Source organism: Uranotaenia lowii, chromosome 3 (assembly GCF_029784155.1).
Source record: "Uranotaenia lowii strain MFRU-FL chromosome 3, ASM2978415v1, whole genome shotgun sequence".
Classification (NCBI taxonomy): Eukaryota; Metazoa; Arthropoda; class Insecta; order Diptera; family Culicidae; genus Uranotaenia; species Uranotaenia lowii.
Window position 1 is genome coordinate 102,576,668 of NC_073693.1, and position 22,999 is coordinate 102,599,666.

Below are 22,999 nucleotides of genomic sequence, written 5' to 3' on the forward strand. Positions count from 1 at the left end.
TGATATTCAACAATAACTTGACTTATGATTTCAACAATAAACCAGAACAAACAATTTTTTTACAATATTTTATAAAAAGTTTGATTTCAGGGGTATTATCATGCTTCATGCTTTCCTAACCGGTTCACGACTGCATCTTGTCATAGTTGAAAATGACGACACAAGATGGCAATGCAAGCAGTTTTGCGAAAAATTTGTAGATTTTTCTTAGTAGTGTCATGTCTGTTTATCTGTGATGCAAGCGGTTAGAAATTCAAACTTCTGGCTTATTGGTTTCTTGTCGCAGTACGCAGAACCAACACGAGATCAGCGGCGCAATGAAAATTTCTCGTTCTTAAGCCACAAAAATGTCTCTCTACTGAAGGTGAATTAAGCAAAGAAAAATGGGTCGATTTTTTTTAGATTTTGGGGGCCAAAAATGCAACCTTTCAGGGAAGCCATTCCACATTTCTAAATTAAGCTAATCAAGAAATTTCGAAAAATGTCTGCACTAGGAAACTGCAATATTACCACAGTTCAATCTGTCAAATTTGAATAGTAGCAGGAGCAGGAAAGGATGAACAAAGGCTGAAACAATGTTACCGATCCACCCTATTATCTTTTCACTAAAACTTCTTTACACGCTGAAATAGCGCTCCAGTTTGCCTTTATACAGCCTTCAAGCTGAAACAGCAATCATAATTTAACTTAACTTCCATTCAGCGAGTTGACGTTGGAAATCAGGCAAAATTCTTGTTGGGAACTAGTAGTGAGTAACGAGTTGCAAGCAGCAAAAAGCGGTAGTGAGTAGTGAAAAGTTAGTAGCGGGAACTTAAAAGCAAGTAGCAAGTTGCGAACAGCGACAAGTGGGTAGCGAGTAGCAGGTAGCGAGTATTGAGTAGCTACAAGCGAGTAGTGAATAGAGAGAAGCAAGTAGCGAGAAGCAAGAAGCGAGTAGCGAGTAAAGAGTTGCGAAAAGCGATTAGCAAGAAGCAAGTGATGAGTAGCGAGTAACGAGTTGTGAGTAACCAGTAGCCAAAAGCGAGTGACGAGTAGCGAGTCGTGTGAAGCGAGTAGTGTGTATCGAGTAGTGAGTAACAAGTAGCAAGTGTCATGTAGCGAGTAACGAGCATTGAGTACCGGGTAAATTTTATAATTTTGAGTGCTTCCCTTGAATAACTAATCTTTTTTTACAAATGAAATAGTGTATACAACCCTTGATCATCAGCATACGCAAAGCTTTCAAAAGTTCTATTTAAAGTCTCGAAAGCTCAACTTGATAAAGCAACAAGTTTCATTGGAAAAATTTTGCTATTTTTTTTTCAAGTAGGTAGCTCAGAGAGCTAGAGCGTGTTAAAGCATGAGAGTTTGGAGAACCATGAGTCCGAGAGTTTCCAGAGATCTCAGGTTGCTGAAAAATATGATGGTTGTTGCATATGTGCACGGCAAGCAACATCCGCCGCCGTCTCATGTTTGATGGTTAGCAAGTTGAGATGGACTGGTAGTTGAACTGGTACACATTTATGTTGGTGTTGTTATGCGCAGGCCAAGTCGTCGTCGTCGTCGTCGTCGTCGGCGGGCGGCTAAATCGGCCAATCCAAAACATTAACCCAGCCAGCCTCTGTGTTCGGCGTGCGGGATCAAACAAACCAGAGGTCGGTCGTCGGATCCCCGGGGGCGGCAGCGGCTTTTTGATTCATTGATATGTGTATATTGTTGGCCTATGAGCAGCTCAGAGCATCAGGAGCACTGTGCACTTTATAATTTCGTTGTGTTCTGCCGCCCGAAATGATGGAGTGTTGAACGAATTCGCTACGCTTCGACCTGAGAGCATCGGCAGAGGGAGTTCATCAGATGCGATTCCATCTGGAGATGGTGTTGGTGGAAATGATTTTCATGATGATGTTGATGGCTTGACTGTATGAGCAGCATGCAGCTGCAGTGCCGCTAATGAAGGAGAACGTCAGAGAAACCGCAACTCCCTGTGGACGGTGAAAAGTAGAAGGTATTGTAGGTTGTAGGGAGTTCGCGCGTGCATTCAGGAAATGTATTGCAACCGACCGAGAACAAGTTCCAGTTTGTTTTTTTTTGCTTTCCTGCCTGCTTGCCTCAATGTAGAACGTCAAGTTGAAAGTTGAGTTTTTCCTTTGCTGCCGGGCCAGCCAGTCGGATGATGCATGAATGTCAAGTGGTGGACAATTGGAATGACTTTCTTGTGTTGTCTGTAGTTAAAGCGAACAGAGGGTTCGTCTCTTTATGTTGAGTATAGTTGAAGTTACTGACCTTTGATAAATTCTATTCAAGATAGATAGAAACAATTTTTATTTGCTACTCCAATGAGTCCAATGGTTTTTTTGAACTTTTGCTATCTACTTCATGAATAACACGAGTTTTACTTTATGGATTCAATCATGTGCTGTCTGAAGTTTACCTTATGTTACGGTCTAAAGTTCTCACCTGCATTTTAAACATTTTAATTTTTAAAAATAATGGAAAAAGCATCAAAATCCAAGTTTCCAAGTTTTGACCCATATATTCGGTGGAAAATCTGCGCACTATATACTGTCAAAACGGTATATGTGATGCCACAATATTGGATAAGGGTATAGTAATTGAATATTCGTATTTCTCGAATTTCGTACATAATAAGGCCGGAACAAATTTCAAATCCTTCTTTTGTCACTCGGAGTTGGAACATCGCGAGGTGTGGGGAGGACAATAAAAAACAATGCGAAAAACAAATAAATTGCACGGAAGCTTGTATGCAACAAAATTGCATACTATATTGCTGCACAAAACCTATAAATCAAGTAAGTTTTTACCGAATAATTCAATGAAATCAAGAAAACAAAAGGTAAAAACCTCCCATCTTCTTAATTTTTTTTAGTCTTGTAATCTTTCAGATATTGGAATTTTTTTATTGGAATATTTTTTTTATTGGAATTTACATAAATTACTTCAAACTTTATTTATTTCCCCCTTTCGGGTTTTCGGAAATTTCGATGAGGGGGAGGGGGGGGGGGGTTACAAAAGAAGAAATTGATATTTATTCCAGCCTAATTGTAAAAAAAATTAAATGTAGTTTTTGAATGTACTTACCTACACTGGTGGACTAAAGTATTCGACACATGCTAACTTGACACGTTTATTTCAATTTACAGTAACCCTAAATAGTTTGTGATGTTTGCATATTTCTTGTGTGAATAGATTCTGGGAAATGTTCTCTTTCGAAGAGCATGAAATTTCCTATACTCAACTCTTCATCCATGAGATGGAGAGAACATGATAAAAGTAAAGAATATTTGTGTCCATCTGAGTATGTTCCTATTTTTAAACTATCTCATTTCAAAAGGGAGGCTAGAACCAGTTTTGAAAAATAAAAAAACAATATAATGTGTTTAGAAATAACCAAAAAACTGTCTTAAGGGTCTAGGTGAGAAAAATAAAAGTTCGCTACTATTGTTTTATGTAAAAGTTTGATAAAATTTGTAATCCTTTTCAAAGAAAAATTTTCTTAAGTCTTTAAACTAAAAAAAGTTTTTATAGTGATCATTTTCAAGAAACGAAATTTGCTACCCATTTACTGGGGGTGATTCAGTCAAATTTGACATTTGAGTGATTTTCATGTCTTTCTGCTCTATCGAAGCAATCGAAAGATTCTCTTTTATTTAACTATACGATCCCGTGTTTGAATTAAAGGGAATCTTTCGATTGCTTTGATTCAGATATTAGATACAACCGATATAAGATTTTTTTTTCTGATTTCCAGCCCTAGTTAAGGATCCATTGTAAATCAGTATTGAGGACAGAAGGCAGTTCTAAATTCAGAGAAGAAAAGTGCATCTTAAAGTCTTATGGTTGATCAGGTTCACCCAGGCCCCAATGTTTCATCCGTATACCTCAGTGTATATAGAGAACAACAAATATTTTGACTCCCACCGCACAACATACAAAAATAATAACAATGTCTTGTCCGCTGTCAGCGTTTCCACATTCAAATCTTACCTATAATTGAAAAAAAATATCAGCACCGAAATGTGCACCAACAACAAAAGAGATACTCAGTGGAAAATATTAGAAAAATTTAAATTTTTTTGAAATTTAGTATAACTGTTGATACCATATTATATACCATTCCATATAATCTAAATTAATTTATTGCCTTAAAGGTGCTTCAAAATCCGGAAGTTTTCAACTGTATTATTTATCATTTCTCATAATTGACGACTTTTACATGAATTTGAAGTCTTTCTTTTTTCAATGAAATATTCAATTGATTTATTTATTCCCTATTTTTTAAACGCTTTTTGTTGTTTAATGTATCAAATGGTGAAATATTTACTAATAATAACCAAATCCTTAAAATATGTCTTCTGTGCGGCTAGAATCTGTACCAAAAATTAATGAAGAAATCTTTATGTACTTGAGGCAAATTCGTCGAAAATACAAGAACAGCGCGAAAAAAAGTCAGGATTTTTGAGGACACCACTATACTGGTGGAAATATTTCATTTTTGCAACAGAGAGAATTTACTTCTTGGCTGGTTTGCAGTTTATAACGAAAAATACCGTTTAACCCTTCGTTTCAGGATTTTTTAATTTTCTCTAAAAATTATTTTGAACAGTTTGAAATTATGTGTAGGTATATCATGAAAAAAAAATAAAATACTTTTTTTTGTTTCGATTATAGTCGTTTTACCATCTTTATGGCATTCGCGACTTTATCAACGTTGCAATTGGCGGATCGTTATGGAAAAATTATCCGGTACAACTGTGTTCGATGTTTACTCTTGGGCTCGAACTCGCGGACATCGGCTCAGGAGACAACAGACTTGTCAACTGAGCTATATCACAAGCCCCATAAAATAAAATACGATTTTTTCAATTTTTTCATATATTTATTGTTGCAAATTTGCAACTTTATGAAACGAAGGGTTAAATATCATCTGAACCGAAGATTACCATCGTTTGAGAAGTTGAACTGTTTTATTACCGATTCGTTTGAAGTTCTCGTCATTCAACTACAATTTCAATTATGATTTAGATTTTGGTTTGAAAATCAACACAGTTTGGGAAGTTTTATACCGATTATTCCACTTCCAAGGAAGTTCATTATTAGAGTAGAGTGTGATTTGTAAATTTATAAGAAGCCGTGCTTTTCTCGAGTTTACTTTTAGTTTGCAACCAATAATTTTGTCAATTCAGTTTATTTACAGCCTTTTCTTGCGTTGCGTCACATCAGGCGACGTTCAAATTCTTTACGGTATCGAAGATTTCTGCTCTGTTTAGCTACGGAATTTAACGGTATTTTGTGAAAACGTTTTGCATGAATTGACAAAAAAAACTTGTGGTTTTTGGTTTTCAATTTAAGTGCATATTTGTATTTTTTCGAGCGATCATCTTTCGTTGCTGCGACACATCACACGACTTTTCTGCAACAGGGTTTAGCTTCTGATGTGACGCAACGAAAAAGGTAGCAATGGATTTTTACCAATCACTTTTTTCAATAGTGAATTTCGTTAAAGCTTATACCATGCCAAACATGTAATCTAGAATAGCGCCTCGATTAGAGTTATAAACAAAATTGTAATGGTTTGAAAATTACCTAAAATTCCAAGTGTTAACTTATCAAAAGTTTGCAAGGTGTATAACACGAAAATGTACGACTGAAAGATTATTAAAAATTAACTTGTTTAATTATTAAATGTATCACGTTTTTTTATAATTCCGATTTGGTTTTTTTTATGGCAAAACAAAGCTGAAGAATTCACCTTTACTTAGAACATGTTACCATGTGCGTATTCGGGGTGTCAGCTTTTGTATCCCGTATGATCGATCATTGCTCTCAGCAGGTATATATTTCCCCGAAATACCCTATTTTATTTGAATAATGTGCAAACTAAATGATTGAAAATATTAAATGCACACACCAATATTTCATTGATAACCAGACAAGAGATTAATACATAACATACCGACACTTTGAATATCGGAGGTCAAATGATCCCAACATTTTTTCCGCTAAAACTTTCTTGAGTCTCAACAGATTTAACAAAATTTAAAGATTTGGAAAGCTTCTAACCTGCCTCAAATATGAATCTTAAACAATATTCAATTATTTATTTTAAGGTTATTCAAATGATGATGATGATGATATTTACATATTTAAGACCTTTTAACCTCAGTGAAGTAAGGTTATTCAGAGTTTATGGAAAAAAATCGAAAAAACATGCTCCTAAACAAAGACTGTAAGTCAGTTATCAAGTTAAGCTCGAAAAAAAATCACTTAGTGCTTGAAAAAGGTGAAACTTAATATTGCACATATGGATTTTTTTTTGAAATAAATAAATAAAAAAAAAATATCATAATGAACAAGTACGTGCATTTTGAAAAAAAATTGTCATGTACAAAATTTTGTGATCAATACTACTATTAGAGTCATAGTCATTTTAAATTAAAAAAAGTCATTTGATCCTCTTTGGTACGTTTAGATTTAAGCATACAATATTGAAAATTTTTTAGATAAAACTGCAGTCTTTTTGAAGCTTTGTCTCTAAATTTTCAATATATATTGGAATACTAATCGTATGTTGATGAAATATTTTTCTTAGATTTTCGGTAGGTGTAGAACCTCTTCAATAAATATACAGAAGATGAATAAAGCATGGATCACTACAAATCTGGACGCACTATTTATTTTACCAGAGTGCTCCTAGTTGTCGGATCTGGAATGTTTTGGCAGCACTTTGTAGAGGAATTTTTCTTCTACCAGTGCTGAAAATTTCATTACGGTTCGTTTTGTTTCAAAAAAGTTACACTTGATGGAAGCCGCGAGATAAAAATTAATTTTGAACACCCACGTCAAAAACCCGACGTGGTCGGGTTCAAAAATCGCGAAATCGTTAGAAATGGTCAAATCAACCGTGTGTAGCGTTCTCAAATGTTCAAAATTCAACGCCGACCGGTGCACCTTCAGCAGAATTCGTCTACGCGAAGGAATACGATCCTATCGGACCAGTAAGCAACCAAACCAGACATTGAAGCAGAATTTAGTAGCCAAAGGACGTGCCCGCAAGTTATACAAGAAGATTCCAACGAAGTTCGACGGATGCATCCTCATGGATGACGAAACGTACGTGAAGATGGATTTTGGGCAGCTTTCTGGCCAAAAATTATGTAAAGCCACTGCAGTGGTGCACTGCACTGGTCATGGTGGCAACTTCAAATTCGTTTTTGCTGATAAGTGTGCAAGAAAGTGTTTGATCTGGCAAGGTATTTGCAGCTGCGGACGAAAAATTCCGGTTTTTGTGAAAAACGAGACCGTGGACTCCGAAATTTACAAGGAGGAATGCCTGAAAAACTTTTTTTTTCGTACATTAGATCTCACAAAGGACTAGTTAAGTTTTCGCCTGATTTGGCAAGCTGCCACTACAGCTAGGAGGTTCTACAGTGGTATTGGGCCAACGGGTGGATTTTGTCGAAAAGGACATCAACCCACCCAACTGCGCTCAATTCCGCCCTATCGAAAAATTTTGGGCAATTGTCAAGCAGAAGATGAAGAAGAATGGTAGGACGACTCGGGAAGCAACAGAGATGAAGAGATTGTGGAACAAAATGGCCGCTGAGGTCAGCGAATAGGGTGTTCAAACTATAATGAGTGCCTGAACCAAAAGTTCATTTTTATTTCGTTTATATAGCTCCGAGATAGACCCGTTTTAATGCGTCCAGATTTGTAGTGATCCATGCTTTAAATTTCTAAAAATAATATTTGTTTATAATTGTTAAGTTTTTAGAAAAATTCTTCACGATAAAACATTCAATATTCCAATGTTTTGCATTCAGTTTTTTTTAATATGTGCAATTTTTATTTCAATGTGAGATGCTTCTTAAAACTACGCCCGGAATGAACCGTTTTATTTACACAACGGTGAGAGGAGCTTTTTAATTTGCATTTGGCGAAAGCATTTATCTTCTGCTGTGTCGCTATAAAACTCATTGTTGCATAATTTACGGTCAATTAAGTAATCAAGAGTAGGGTTGGTCCGGCCGGGACGTTTTCTATCCTGCATCGATCCGGTGATGATGCAGTTTAGTTGATTCATTACAATTCCCGAGAAATGTTGTCCCCAGCTGACTATGGACAAGTGCCGCGGCAAACGGTTCGCCAAAAGCTGACGCAAGTCCTGCGTGCATTCAGGAAAATTTTCAAAGTTTTCTGCCAGGAAACTTCGCTTCACGGGTGGAAGTATGTGGTTGGTTTGGGTTTCTACGGAAAGCCGAGTCATCGGGTTTTGTTTCGAATTCTTTGGGCTGTGATTTCGGTGATGGGGATAATTTTTACCCTGGGAATGATGGAACTTTCCTGGATTAGGTTTAATAATACGCCAACGATTACCACTATCGATACGACGACTCACCCGATTTGGAATATCCCTTTTCCGGCGGTGACCATTTGTAATATCAACAAAATTGATAAAAGTAGAGCCGTCGAATTGACTGAAAAGCTGTGAGTATGACAATTGAGTGTTGAGTGTTGAGTGTTGACTATTGACTAGCTAAAGTTGTCAAATTATGCTGTTTTTGGCTGTTAAATACTGCTCACTTTTTTTTCTAGGGGAGAATGAGCATACTTGATTCCTGGAGATACTTGATTTCTTCACTATATCTCGAAACCGGAATTTCTTACAAATATCGAATGTTCTATTAAAATGTACTCAATTGAACAAAACAACAATACTGTTATCACTTATACTTGTCCAATAACAAATGTTTATTAATATCCAGAAATTATCTGGTAAAAAGGTCTCAAAATTCTGTATTCATTAAATACCATTAAATAGCACCTTAAAGTATGCAAGGCCTCTGGGGTAGTAGACAAGCTTTTAGAATTCTATTTGCGTGATACTTACAAACTGTGAACTGAGATATATGGTTAAAAATATTCAACGGACCTTTTGTCTTTGTATTTTGACATATTTTTGCCTAGGGTCAGGGCACCCTGAATTAAAGATCAAGTCTCCTTTAGTAAAGGATCAAGTCTCCTTCTTTAACTTAAAAAAAAATATTCGAGCTAAATGTTAGCTCATAAAATTTTAACAAATTCTTTTTTGTGAATAATTTAACCTAGGTTGAAATATTTCTCAAAATCTGACTAGAAGATCTTTTTGTTAACTTTTGTTTTAACTATCTAATAAAAACTATGATATTCCAATACATCAACAGTAAGAGTACAATATGAACTTTAATTCTAATTTAATGGTTAATGGCATTTCGGTGAAGTACACATTCTAACAGGAAGAATTTCAAATGAAAGTAATGAAAATTATAGACGGAAAGATTAGTTTAGGAAGCATGAAAGGTGTTGAAAATGAGCCAAGAGCGTGATTTGAGAAAACTTTCTAGCCGCACAAGACCATTTGTCCGCATCGTATCATTGTCTAGAATAAGCAAAGTCGACAGGCTGATTTTGCATTGATCTATACAATGATATAATGGTACGAAAAACACGTGCTTCGATCCATCCAAGTTAAAGGGAACAGACAGTTAGACAGAAATCCATTTTTATATACAAAGATTTACAAATCCTTCATGAGAGATTATGTCCTTTCGAAATATATTCAATGGATTCAAAGCGTTACTAAAATAAGTCATATTAAATTGGGTTTGAAAGATTATTTCAATCATTTTCAGCTACTCAGTATGTTTGTAGTTATATATCTACATATGGAATGTATGTTAAAATTATATAAAGGGTTACAACGAAAACTTTTGAGAAGGGAATGATGTTGATAGTTGATTTTTGACAAAAAAAAATCGTATTGTGTCTATTCGCAACTAAGACTAAGTTGACCTCATAATCAGTAATTTTTTACCGAAATCCTAACCTGTGTAAATCGTTAAACTGTTCGGTAATTTTTTCGGTAAAAAATAACGAACATCGGTAAATCGATTCTTCATTTACTGATGTTGGTTTATTTTTTGACAGAAAAAATTACCGAACAGTTTAACGATTTACACATGTTCTGATTTTGGTAAAAAAAAAATTACCGAACTCGGTAATTTTAGTTTACTGTGTATAGCAATAAAGCTTATTTTTACAACGCTTTTTGTTATCGGAATTTCGTGCTGTACCAATTTTTTAAGACAAAATATCTTAGAACGCATACCAGAATAAAGAAACAAGTTTTTAAACTCCTATTGAACAATATACCTACTATAAAGCTTGAACCTTAGCTTAGTCGGTAAGATGTAAACCATCCGAGCCTACACAGTAAACGAAAATTACCGAGTTCGGTAATTTTTTTTACCGAAATCCTAACATGTGTAAATTGTTAAACTGTTCGGTAATTTTTTCGATAAAAATCAAACGAAAATCGATAAATGGAGAATCGATTTACCGATGTTCGTTTATTTTTAACCGAAAAAATTACCGAACAGTTTAACGATTTACACAAGTTAGGATTTCGGTAAAAAAAATACCGAACTCGGTAATTTTCGTTTACTGTGTTTGGTTGCAGATTCATGCCTAATGGTTCTTTGAATGAGAATGGTAAAAATTGGCAAGAGCGACTATAATTAAGTTTCACTAATTTTAAACACAAAAAAGATTCAAGAGAAGAACAAACGACACGGTAGGATGGCAAACTTTTTAATAAATGAAGTTTATTTTTTTTACAATTAGTTAATTTGAAACCGCTCATACCTTTAGGTTTTAAGAAGCATGTTCTTTCTGGATATATTTCGGATGGAAAATTGACAAGACACCTTCTCTTGTCGACGACTAAAACTTAAGAGAATATTAGAGATGTACCGAATATTCGGTTGGCCGAATACCGGCAAAAAACCGTTAAGCCGAATATTCTCTTGAGAATATCTTAATATCTTTGCATAACGATTACAATTTTTACCGCGCAAATATTAGCAAATAAACAACATGCTTTGATTACTGGCAACATTATAGCGATAGTCCAAACAAATCAACAGCTAGTATACATCCAGGCGTCTTTACGATTGGAATTTTTTTTCAAAAATAAAAGAAAATTGAAAGGGAAATTATGAGAATATAAAGAATTATAGACGAAGATCACTAGCTTTTAGGAAGAGGCAGATTTCAAACATGTAGTCCAAATCTAGTACAGCGAGCACCTTTCTCACCGGAACCTTGGGTGGTTTCCCTCGGCACAGTGGTTTAAAACTCGAAAAACGTGATCATGGGCTTTTTGATGCCTTAAATGTCAAAATAGCTTAATGACATGTTCTACAATGTTTCATTATTTTTGATTGCTCATATTTTGCCATTTTTTTTCTGATCGATCCACCTAAAAGTGAGATAGTTTTTTTAATTTTTTAATTTGTCATCCATTCAAAATGATGTCTTGATGAAACTTGTAGAAAATACAATTTTAAAAAACTTTGTAAAACACTTTAAAGCTCTATCTTTTAAAACAACAGATTTATAGATATTTTTCTAAAAACTAACCTCAAAAAATGAAATTTTCGTTTAACTTTTTTTAAAGCGACTTTCGAGTCTTACTTTATATGTGAGAGTTGTAACAGTTGTAAAAGTACACAACTTCATTGAAGGTGTCAAGTTTCTATCTTGACGTTAAATGGTACTTTTTGTGTAGTTACGTTTTAAAAAAGCATATTTTCAATGTTCCATATCTCTAAAAGTTGCAAACTTACGAAAACAAAATTATATGCATTTGAAAGGCACATTCTTCAGCTTTGATGGCCATATAATTTCATTTGTATGTATCAGGTTTTACTACTGAAATCATTTATCTGAAAGATGGTAGTTTTGAAGTTTTTGTTAAGCCAGCCTGGCAATCTCTTGCTATTTAGCTAAAGGAAGGATGAAATCTTCTTTTTCTTCTATTCCTACCGTTGAGAAGTGAAGACGACAGTTTTTAATTTATTAAGATTGAAGAGTTGTCCCTGCCTAGAAGCGTTAGTTCCATCGTTCGATGCGTCAAGTTAAAATTAAGTGTTCCATTCTCCTTTAAGATTGGATATCCTTTTATCAATTTAAGTTTCCTTTCTTCAAGGTAAGAAGGATTCAAAGGTAAATAAATAGAAATTGGTAAAGAGAACAATTAACTTAAGTGTCTTGATTAAGGAATTAATGTCTACAAAACAACATACCCGAACATGCTCAATAGTCTAGGAATAAGGATATTCGAAATTTTAGAGAACATCACACTTGAAAATTTACAAGGCAAGCAACAAACATCGACCTTATGCATAGGATGCTCGAATTTTCGGACCCTCCGATAACAAGCCTTAGAAAATCAAAACCTAGACCACATATTCCTATTGTTGCCGAAGCAAACTACATGCTCGATTTAGAACAATCAGAAGAAGAAAATCATGAAAATTATCATTCTTATTTACTCTCTTACACAACCATTTAACTAAAACTTCATAAATAAAGAAAAACTGTAAAGAAGGCCATGAAAATTAAAGGTTATCAAATCATCCATATATGCCCCTTTCGTGTTAGAGCGGAAACATTTGTAAATATGTGTGTTGAGAAAATACGCAAAATGCCCATTACTTCAAAACTACCTTCTTTCAGATAAATGATTTACTAAATATAATGGAACTAACGCTTCTAGACAGGGCCAACTCTTCAAGCTTAACAAATTAAAAACTGTCGTCTTCACTTGTCAACGGTAGGAATAGAAAAAAAGAAGATTTCAACCTTCCTTTTGCTAAACAGCAAGAGATTGCCAGGCTGGCTTAACAAAAACTTCAAAACTACCATCTTTCAGATAAATGATTTCAGAAGTAAAACCTGATACATACAAATGAAATTATATGGTCATCAAAGCTGAAGAATGTGCCTTTCAAATGCATATAATTTTGTTTTCGTAAGTTTGCAACTTTTAGAGATATGGAACATTGAAAATATGCTTTTTTAAAACGTAACTACACAAAAAGTACCATTTGACGTCAAGATAGAAACTTGACACCTTCAATGAAGTTGTGTACTTTTACAATTGTTACAACTCTCTCATATAAAGTAAGACTTGAAAGTCGCTTTAAAAAAAGTTAAACGAAAATTTCATTTTTTGAGGTTAGTTTTTAGAAAAATATCTATAAATCTGTTGTTTTAAAAGATAGAGCTTTAAAATGTTTTACAAAGTTTTTTAAAATTGTATTTTCTACAAGTTTCATCAAGACATCATTTTGATTGGATGACAAATTAAAATATTAAAAAATTATCTCACTTTTAGGTGGATCGATCAGAAAAAAAAATGATGGCAAAATATGAGCAATCAAAAATAATGAAACATTGTAGAACATGTCATTAAACTATTTTGACATCTAAGGCATCAAAAAGCCCATGATCACGTTTTTCGAGTTTTAAACCACTGTGCTCGGGCCCGAAGGGGGTCTATTAGATTCGTTCTAGCGACAAGTTGGACCTCACACGACCAAACAATATGCTCAAAGTCATGGTAACTTTGGCCGCAGCCACACAAATTGCTACCAGCAATATAAAAACGGTAGAGTACCGCGTCTAAGGAATAATGGTTGGACATGAGACGGGAAAAAATGCGAATAAAATCCCGGCTCAGGTCCAACCTATTAAACCAGGGCTTAAGGCTTACCTTTGGGATAATCGAATCGAGCCACCGACCCCACTGATCCTCGTCCTATTTGTGCCTCCAGCTGACAAGAGAGTTTCTTCTAACCATATGGTAAAATTCGTTTTAGACAATTTCACGTTTATAAATATTGCCATCGACCGCACCCACCTTTGCTAGTGAGTCTGCCTTCTCATTGCCCTCAATTTATGAAGTTTAGTTTGCATTTATTTGTTTTGATTTTTTTTTTTTTGAGTTATGTTCATAAAATATACACATTGAACTTAATTAAAGTGCCAGATAGTGGAAAGTGGAAGATAGGACTCAGAAGGACAGAAATATCAACGAGAAAGTGCACAAACTTTCAATTACTTTGTCATTTACAGTATGATTTTTTGTAATGGAATGTGACAATTTGTTATCTATCTTTCAGGGTTTCTCGTGGCCTAACGGAAAAGCAATCAATCGACCTCCTAGTATCGATGGCGAGTTTGGTGAATTTTGAAGCGTCAGACGTGAATGCCTCCCATGAGCGGATCTTCGGACAACTTGGCTTCACCCCGCCAACGATGCTTCTCGAGCTCAGTCAACCCTGTGAACAGCTGATCCGTTTTTGCTACTGGCTCGGACAGGAGGAACCCTGCGCGGAAGTATTTCAAACCACCCGGACCCACGTGGGCTTTTGTTGCTCCTTCAATGCGGACGCAGCGATGTACGTGAACAAAACCAACAGCCCGTACAGATCCCAGACGCCGAACATTCGGGTTTCCGGTTCCGGCAGGCACGTTGGTCTTTCGGTGCTGGTTGATATCGAGCCGCAGCATTATTTGGCACCGACAAAGTCATTCTTTGGAGCAGAAGTTTTCATCCACAGCCCGGACGATTTGCCTGGGGATTCGGACTTCGAGGATATCCTGCAGCCGGGTTGGGACGTGGACTTTGGTGTAACGCCGATTCCGATCGACAGCAGTGACACCCTGAAGCGGGTTCCGTTGAAACAACGCAAGTGTTTTATGGAAGGCGAGGGAAAGCTACAGTCGAATAATCTGTTTAGTTTGAACTACTGCATGGCGGAGTGTCGTCTTAGGACCATCATCAAGTTGTGCAACTGTGTACCTTTCTACTATGTTGGCTATAGTAATTAGCTTAAGAACGTAAAGACGAACAACTTTAATTCTTTGATTTTAATATTTCAGATGTTTCCGAGGCAGCTCATGTGCCTGTCTGTACTCTGCAGAATACAAACTGTTTACGCCTGTATAGAAGTAAAATGCTTTTAAGAAATATTGTGTTTCAAAAAGTAACAAACCTTATTTTTAAGAATTTTTCTACAGTTTAAAGCCTCCGAAAAACATCGCAGAAGGGCGTAGGTTGAGTTTTGAGCTCGGCATGGACTGTGACTGTATGCCGTCCTGCACTTTTTTGGTAAGATTTTTTGAAAATTTATCTAAGGTACACCGGGGTAAGTGGGGACGGTGGCTATTACAACAATACTGTCAACTATTTTTTCAAACTTTTAATGCAGAATGTTAAATTTACTTGTAATCTATCCAATAACTGTAAAAGAGATACGGTTCCGACAACAACGGAGGTTTACGGTGACTTTTCGTTAATTTTCTATTTTTAACTACGATGTGGAGTTGATGTGCATCTTTTTCAATCGCAAATTTCTCGTAAACTAGCTGGCTCTTGATAAAAAAAACTCTTCATTGAAACAATCCTTACATTAGAAACAACCAGTTAGGAAAAGAAACGACGATTTAAAATTAAGAAAAAAAAAGTTTATTTTCAAAAATCTAAAATGTTGTCTCCAAACCCTACCTGGGGTAAGTGGGGACGGCTTTATACATACTTGATGTTTAGATATTTTTTCAATTTTCTTTCCTTAATTCAATACATTTTAGCTTTATTTAGCATTCGGATCATGAAAAGTTGGGAAAAGTACTTGTGTTTTCTGGAATAAGCATATATTTTTGATAAAATCGGATCTCGTGTGTTGCAACATAAATTACACACAATTATCTGGTCGCGATTCGACCAGACCGAACTGAGCGCCATAAACTTGATTTCGAGAAAATCGAGTTCGAAGTTCACAGCCCTACCAATTGATACCATTTCATCAGATATCTTATTTAATCATTTTACTATCACATTTAGACTCTTATAAATCCATCAAGGTTATACTGGTCGATTTCTGATTACACATCAAGCAGAAAACTGAACTTTAATAGCATTAGGTTTGCACCCAGTTCACTCTGGTCGAACCAAAATGTTTAAAAAATTGCCATGCGCTATCATTTCACTGGGTAATTTGTTCTAAACGTAGCAGCCTGCTTATAGGCGGTTTACAATCAGCGTCCAACGAGTATGACTGATGCTTGAAAAATGTTTTTTTTTTCGTTGAGCCAGAGTGAACCGAGCCATACAAATTTCGCACTTTTGAAAAGCGGAATATCTGTGATTTTAACTTACCGGTTGCGTTCTGAACGACAGTAACCAATAAAATAAAGCATCTTTTATCGTTAAATGTCAAAAATCCCAACATTCCCTTTAGTAAATTGGAAAACAAAATTCAAGGGATTCGGTTCAGTCTGGCTGAACGAGATTTTAATAAATGTTAACAATCCGCAACATGAAGTTTTTAGCTACGGGGACGTTTCTTACCATTTAATTTATTAGATATTAGTTCCTGACAATCCGAAGAACTGTTTTGAAAAGAAAAAAATCAACACACATAAGCTTATTTCGCACAAAATCAGTTTCATGACCAAAACATGCTTTTCATCTTCACCTCAAAGCTGGCTCTCAGTTCACTTTGGCGCAACGCATTTTTGCCATTTCCACTGTCTGCAACATTGAAATTTTCTAATAAAATCAGTAAAAATAGTAAAAAGGTTTTGATTTTCATTTGATAGGTAGTTTATCATGTTTTGCATCCGTTGCAATAGATAACTCATTTTTTTTCAAATTGGCGTTCAGTTCGGTCTGGTCGAATTGCGACCACTCTACCATGAACTTTTTTCAAAATTTTGGACGCTTCGAGCAATAAAGTAACGTATTCAACCAACAAAACACAAATTTGTTGAAAATTTCCTGAGAAATCAAAGGGAAAACCTACCGTCCCCACTTACCCCATAAAGCGGGGAAAGTGAAGACACCAGCAGTCCATAACAATTCACGAGATAACTTTTTTCGCTTTTCGTTTATCAAGCTCATCTCTTCAGCATTTGTAAACAACATGTTCAGCATCACATTGAACACGATTTTATCAAAATTGATCCACTGCTGATTTTTTAATGATTTTTCAAAGTTGAACTATACGAAAAACCGTCCCCACTTACCCCGGTGTACCTTATATGTTACAACGTACAACTTCCATAATTCCTCATGTTAAAACTGTTGTTACATTTCCGCTACCTTTTCATTCTTACAGAACTATAACGTGCAAAGTATCTCAAGCAAAAGGAAATCAGGACCATTCACTTCATCATATTTGTAAGTAAATCAGTAAGCGGATTTGTGTCAACTTCAGAACTTTAGTAGGTACACAGTTAACGCACGACGCCTATTAAAAGCACGACACTTAAAGTTCTTACAAACGCAGAACTAAAAAATTGCTTTTTGTCGACCGGTTTCGGGCTCGATGTTGCTCATCTACAGGACGATAACCGACTCTCGTTGTTATTACAAAACATTGTCAATTTTGTCACCTCCAATAAATCAAACAAAAGTAGATGTATCTCCTTTTCCGACATTTTTTTGAGTTACGAAACTGTCAGAACATTTTTAAATTTTTAAATTAATTTCAAAGGATTTCATATGTCTAAACTTGTTTTGCGGAGGGAAAGCCATTTGAAATTTTAAGATGAATGAGTTAGATTAAAATTTCTCCACTGGACTTAAAATAAAACAGGTTTAATAAGGTTGCAGGAATTTTTTCAGCACGTATCCGTGCCGGACAAATCGGGCAATTTTATATAAAAACCAGGCAATATCCTGGCATTTGATTTCAAAAGTGACGACCATAACTCTGGGCAATATCTGGCCCTTTTTTCAAAACCCAGAAATTACTCAACACAATTCAAGAAAAAAAAAATTGAAAAAATAATTATCATCAAAACTTATCGGCAGATTTTGAATCGTATTTTAGGCTTTCAAAAAACCTTTCATTATTATTCTTATAAAACAACGAATTTAGTTTTGGAGGTGTTCGTTGTTTTTTTTGTGTTTGATTTGCCAAATAAAACTAATATATCCGGGCCAAATCCGGGCATTTTTCAATGAAATCTGGACAATCGGGCCGCGCCGGGCTGTTCCCAAATGTTGTATTAAATATCCGGGCAAATTCGGATAAAACCAGTCAATCTGGCAACCTTACGATATGAATATTTTTCAATTTGCAAAACTTTAATTATGGATAACTTTTTTTCCCCCAAATTTCAATCGTGTCTTGGGAGATTGTTGAACTATATACATTCAAGCGAAGTTTTTTTTTTCATAACCTAATATTTTGATAATGCACACACTAAACATATAATTATTTCGTTCGGGAAAATGACGCTTCGATACACAGGAAATTTACCAAATTATTACAAAATTTTATTAGAAATAATCTCGAATATCGTGACGATTTATCGCGAACTCTGAGGAATGGAAAGAAATTTGAACAAGTGCTGAACTCTCTATGGAAAAAAAGATAAAATGGAAAAAATCAAAAATAATGTAAAAAAATGATAGTAAATTAATAAATACAAACAAAAAACTTCAAGTTTTAAATCCTTATTTATTTTTGTCAATTTATTCAAAATTATTCAAAAAAATATTCCTTATTCTTGGATAGAAAATTGCTTAAAAATTCATGGCAGCACAAATTTCAATATTTCAGAAGCACCATAAGATTTTAATAAAAATGTTCTTATTTAAAAAAAAATACATCACGTTTGGTTTAAATATCTAATTTCAAATTGATCAGTCTTGAGTAAATTGATCTTTGATAACTCGTTTACTATTCAACTGACATGAAAAATAAATACAATTTAAATCTATTTACTAATCTTCAGCTAATCAAGAATTCAGATGTTTTAAGATATTTCAGTTTCAGAAATACATATATCGCTTTGAAAAAATTGAATTCTACAATTTTGAGAAATTCTAATAGTTAAGATTAAAACGATATCTGACATGATTCAAGAAAGTCTTTTTAAGTATTTGATAACTCATTTAACAACGTTGTTGAAGACACAAAACGATTTAACTTATTCTTTGAGAAATTTCAAAGATTCCATTCGGTTAAAATATTCAAAATCTTTCAAATTCTCGTGTTATGCAAAATTCGTAAAAATTGACTAAGAAACGAAAGAATACTTCGATACCTTACTATTTTCTCAGAAGTAAAATATAACTCGCGCTATTCGGTAAACTTAATCATTGAATAAAAGGCTTTATTTCCAAAATCTTCGTTATGTTCTCAACTTTATTTAACGAATTTAAACCTATTTTTGAAAGTTATCTGGATACATGAGTTGATAGAGAAAAAAAAATCATCTATATTTCGGATCAGGCGCCGCTAAATTGTTCAAAATTTGCTCTTAAATTTTTTGCACATAGGAAAAGTGTGCCCAGTGAAATCAATTTCAGAATGGAAAGAAAGAAGATTTTTCTATTCATAGAGTGTTTAGTGATCGAAGTAAGAGTTATTTTTTTTTTCAAATTCTTTCTTATATCAAAATAAAGTGCAAATAATATGTATTTTCAGAATTCGTTCGAATCATCATTCAAACTTATATGAAAAAACCCACATTTTTTTGAATTTGAATTGATATTTAATGAGTAATAAGAAACTGGTAAGAAATAAATAATTCAAAGTTTTTTTTAAAACATTGAAAATATAAAAAATACACAAAATTAGAAAGCATTAAAGACCAAAATTTAGCTTTAAAGTTGCTATGTTCTTCGAATAATTTTTCTCACTTTCTATAAATGAATGCCAAAATTTCGAAATATTATTTTGAATATCAATGCTAGATATTAATAAAAAAGAAAAATACCTAGTTTATCATTTTAGAAGAAATTTTTCTTAATACAATTAGGTATAATACGCAATGTAAAAAAAACTTATTCATAAAATTATGTTGATATTTTATAAAGAAAAAAAGCATTTAAAACGTGGAGTTGAGCATTTGAAAGAACAAAAAATATAAATTAAAAGTTTGAGATTGAAATTGGTTTTTTGAAGAACTTTTGTATAATGTATTTGAAGAATATGTTTAATGACATATATTTACCTTTTAATTTCCTTTTTTTTTCAATTAATCAAAGTGAATGCTGGGGTTTCTACTTCGTTTTGCTTGTTCGGTTGACTGTTTCGAGTATTGATATCTGTCACTTGGATAAAACGTTGTCGATGTCGATACGTTAAATTATGATTTCATGAATGAATTCTAAAATAAAATTTTGTTCTAGACAGCTTACTCTTAGAAAATTACCCTATTTTTTAAATTTTGAATTTCAAAAATTTATCTCAAAACACAACAAAAACTATACATTTACTTAGGAAAAGAGTAAAACTCTTACATTAGTCAATCTGCTTCTTCTAAACACTTTGATTTCATCAGCAAGGGGTTTGTTTGCGAGCCTTCGACAAAATAGATATTTCAAGATTTTGAAATTACGTTTTCACTTAGGCATTTGAAATTTTTAAGAACAAACCATGTTTTTCCCTATTTGAAACTCAATTTATAGGGTTTTATCCGTAGAAAAAAAATGATGATTATGTGGAAAATTTCATGTTGATCAAAGTTACCCCGGTGATCAATATCTCCCCATTTTACGGTACATAAAAGTGCAAAATTTATAACGTTAACCTACTCCTTCTTTTTTTTGCTACGAGCGATTGATTCAGTTTCATTCGATCTCGAAGCTCGATTACCGTTTATAATGCGCCTTCAGGTATGCAATCAATGTTCAACATCAATAGTGCTCGAATGAGACCGGCACGCAGTGGAAGGGAAGCCCTATTCAGTAGCTTTTACAGCTCGAGCTCGAAGTTGTATGCAAGTTGGTTTCTATGTCCGTTAGATTTACTTCTAAAAGTAGTTACTCAATTTGCAGAAATTTGATGTTATCGAGAATAATTTCACATCTGAAAAAAAAAGAAGTTGGAATTCCGAAGCATCAATCAGTAATCTCTTCAAATTCCAATTATCTAAATCTCTTTTTTTCCCCCAACAGTGGCGGTCGCAACGTGTCCAGCTACGCGACGCTCCACGTCCACTTCAAGGACCTGTACTGCGTCAAGTATCGACGGGAAGCGTTCATGACCTGGGACTCGCTGCTGGCTTCGTTCGGCGGAATCTTCGGGCTGTGCATGGGCGGTTCGGTGCTAAGCATTGTGGAGCTGGTTTACTATTTCCTCATAAAACCCTTTACGTTTTATAAGCAAGGTGAGGATCAACGTTCCTCTGCGGATCAACGTGTTCGACCGTTGAGTACTCCATCATCATCGGATGGAAATGGTCCGTTCCGGAAGCGGAAGAGCAGCTTAATGTTTCGGCCCCAGCGATATCCGGTGCGGTACTTTGAGAGAAGGAATGTCATCTGTCGGACTCGAATGAGCGGAAAAAATGGGCGGAAGAAAATGAGCGCCGAAAGACAAATAACTTCGAGCTACGAGTTGGAAACGAGAGATGAAAATGGGGTTATAATTCTGTATTAAAATAATACATCGGTACTCTTTATTGTTTTTTTTAAATGGTTACAGCTGTTTGGAGAATTTATTTTCTGTTTTTTTATGTACACATGTAAAATTATGTCTTAATTTTTCTAGTCGTAAAATATATGTTGTGATTGAATTTAGTTTTTTTTAACTATCACTTCGGACGAGCTTCGAAACCAAACGGTTTCGTGATCTGAAACTTTATCGATATGGAAGCCGAAACATTTTACTTCTCGAATTTAGTATTTATTGTAAGTTTACTATTTACATTTCTTTTGCTTTCAACTTATGTAGGTTTAGATAAAAAGTTATTCGTTTTTTCAACGGCCATGGGTGTTTTTTTTTTAAATCGAAGTTGATGCTCGAATTTCACAATCCAAATTTCTCAGAAATATTTATCATTTCAAATGAAAGTTGGTAATCGAAATTGAAGTTGAGAATTCGTTAGCATAATTTCGAGTTCAGAATCGAAAACTACAAAGTTACGTCAATTTTAAAATCAGGAATAAAAATAAAAATTTTAAGTCAAAATTCTGATTTAAAATCAAAATTCCGGATTAAATTTTAAAATTTGAAAGCAAAATCGAAATAATTCTAATTCAATTTTTTTCTTTACCTAGATGTTTCATTTGAATCGCATTTGGTTTTTGCTGAAAAAGTGCCACTGAAGCCAAGAAATCTTCATTGTATTGAATCAATAAGCTAGAGAAACACTAAATTATCTATTTGTTTTTTTTTTTGATAATATTTGTTTTTCTTCGAAAGATTCGGAATACTTTTGTTGTTATTAATATCATTTGCTTATACCTAGTTTCTTATCAAGTTATTTCATTATATCAATTTTCAACTCAGCAGTTTTGCGAAACTGAACCTGGCTCTTTCTTTGCCACTTCTCTACATCACTCGCTCTAAGTGATATTTGTTCTAATCTAGGCTAAGAGAAAAAAATATCTTTGAATAATATTATATTCAAATCAGACCATTTGTTCAAGACTGTATCCCAATAGTCCAAGCGATTCACTCTTCTTTAACTATTTGGAAAATGCAGAATCGCTCGATTTGGGCAGCCTTTTTTGTTTTCCTACGTGTAGCTGAATTATGTTCTATTTCTTTAAAGCTAGCTTATATTAGATTTTGTGCTCTTCAATTATAGTTCTATAGCCTAGGGAAACATTCTCCTCCTATTGATTTGTTCAAATCAATTATTATCGTTGTGGAACCTGTCTTAAGGTAGCAGCTATCGTTTTCTGTTATCCACAATGCATAAATCCAGCTCCGTTCCGATTGGATACAGCCATTGAAGCATTAAGTAGTTGATGTGTTCAAAATTCTAAGAAGATCTCGGTTGAAACTGTGACGAAGACGATAATAATGGGCAGAGTTTAGTTCATAAAACATGGAAGAAGGAATTTATCAAGCACACCAACCCCACCCTCTTGCCAATAACCGTTTCCACCAGCAATTAGTTGTACGTGTATAGTTGCAAATAAGCCAAAACGCAAAACCACTCAAAATCATCAATCCAGCTGAGCTTTGTGACCTACGTAAGCATTGAAGAAACCGTCGTCCTTCTTCCGGTATCGCAATTTTGCGCAAGCCGCCAACAACGATCCGGACAGGACGCACAGGACTACGCAGCACGTGGCGATGACCGCCGAAAGGACCGAAGTTTTCACGCAGGTTTCCGATAAGTCTTGTGGTTCTGGAAAAGGTTA

General features: G+C 34.5%; 2 protein-coding genes across 5 annotated transcripts in view; one reads left to right on the forward strand and one right to left on the reverse strand.

The window, feature by feature from the left end:
- Positions 1 to 14,009: 14,009 nt before the first annotated feature.
- Positions 14,010 to 21,350, forward strand: LOC129757088 (pickpocket protein 28-like). Its single transcript, XM_055754208.1, has 5 exons — positions 14,010 to 14,707; positions 14,767 to 14,835; positions 14,892 to 14,995; positions 17,004 to 17,065; positions 20,801 to 21,350. The coding sequence occupies exons 1-5, from the start codon at positions 14,053 to 14,055 to the stop codon at positions 21,282 to 21,284; spliced, it is 1,374 nt and encodes a 457-aa protein (XP_055610183.1). The 5' UTR covers positions 14,010 to 14,052; the 3' UTR covers positions 21,285 to 21,350.
- LOC129757087 (uncharacterized) overlaps positions 21,315 to 22,999 on the reverse strand; it is a 125,128-nt gene continuing 123,443 nt past the window's right edge. The window contains exons 12-13 of one of the 4 annotated variants that reach the window (XR_008739614.1): positions 22,717 to 22,986; positions 21,315 to 22,635 (exon numbers count right to left, since the gene is read on the reverse strand). Coding sequence is in view for 2 of the 4 variants with exons in the window: in XM_055754206.1 (XP_055610181.1) it covers positions 22,802 to 22,986 (185 nt within the window). In the remaining 2 variants the exon portion in view is untranslated. Of the gene's footprint in view, positions 22,987 to 22,999 lie in introns of all 4 variants that reach the window. The other 3 variants (XR_008739613.1, XM_055754207.1, XM_055754206.1) reach the window with 3 other exon arrangements.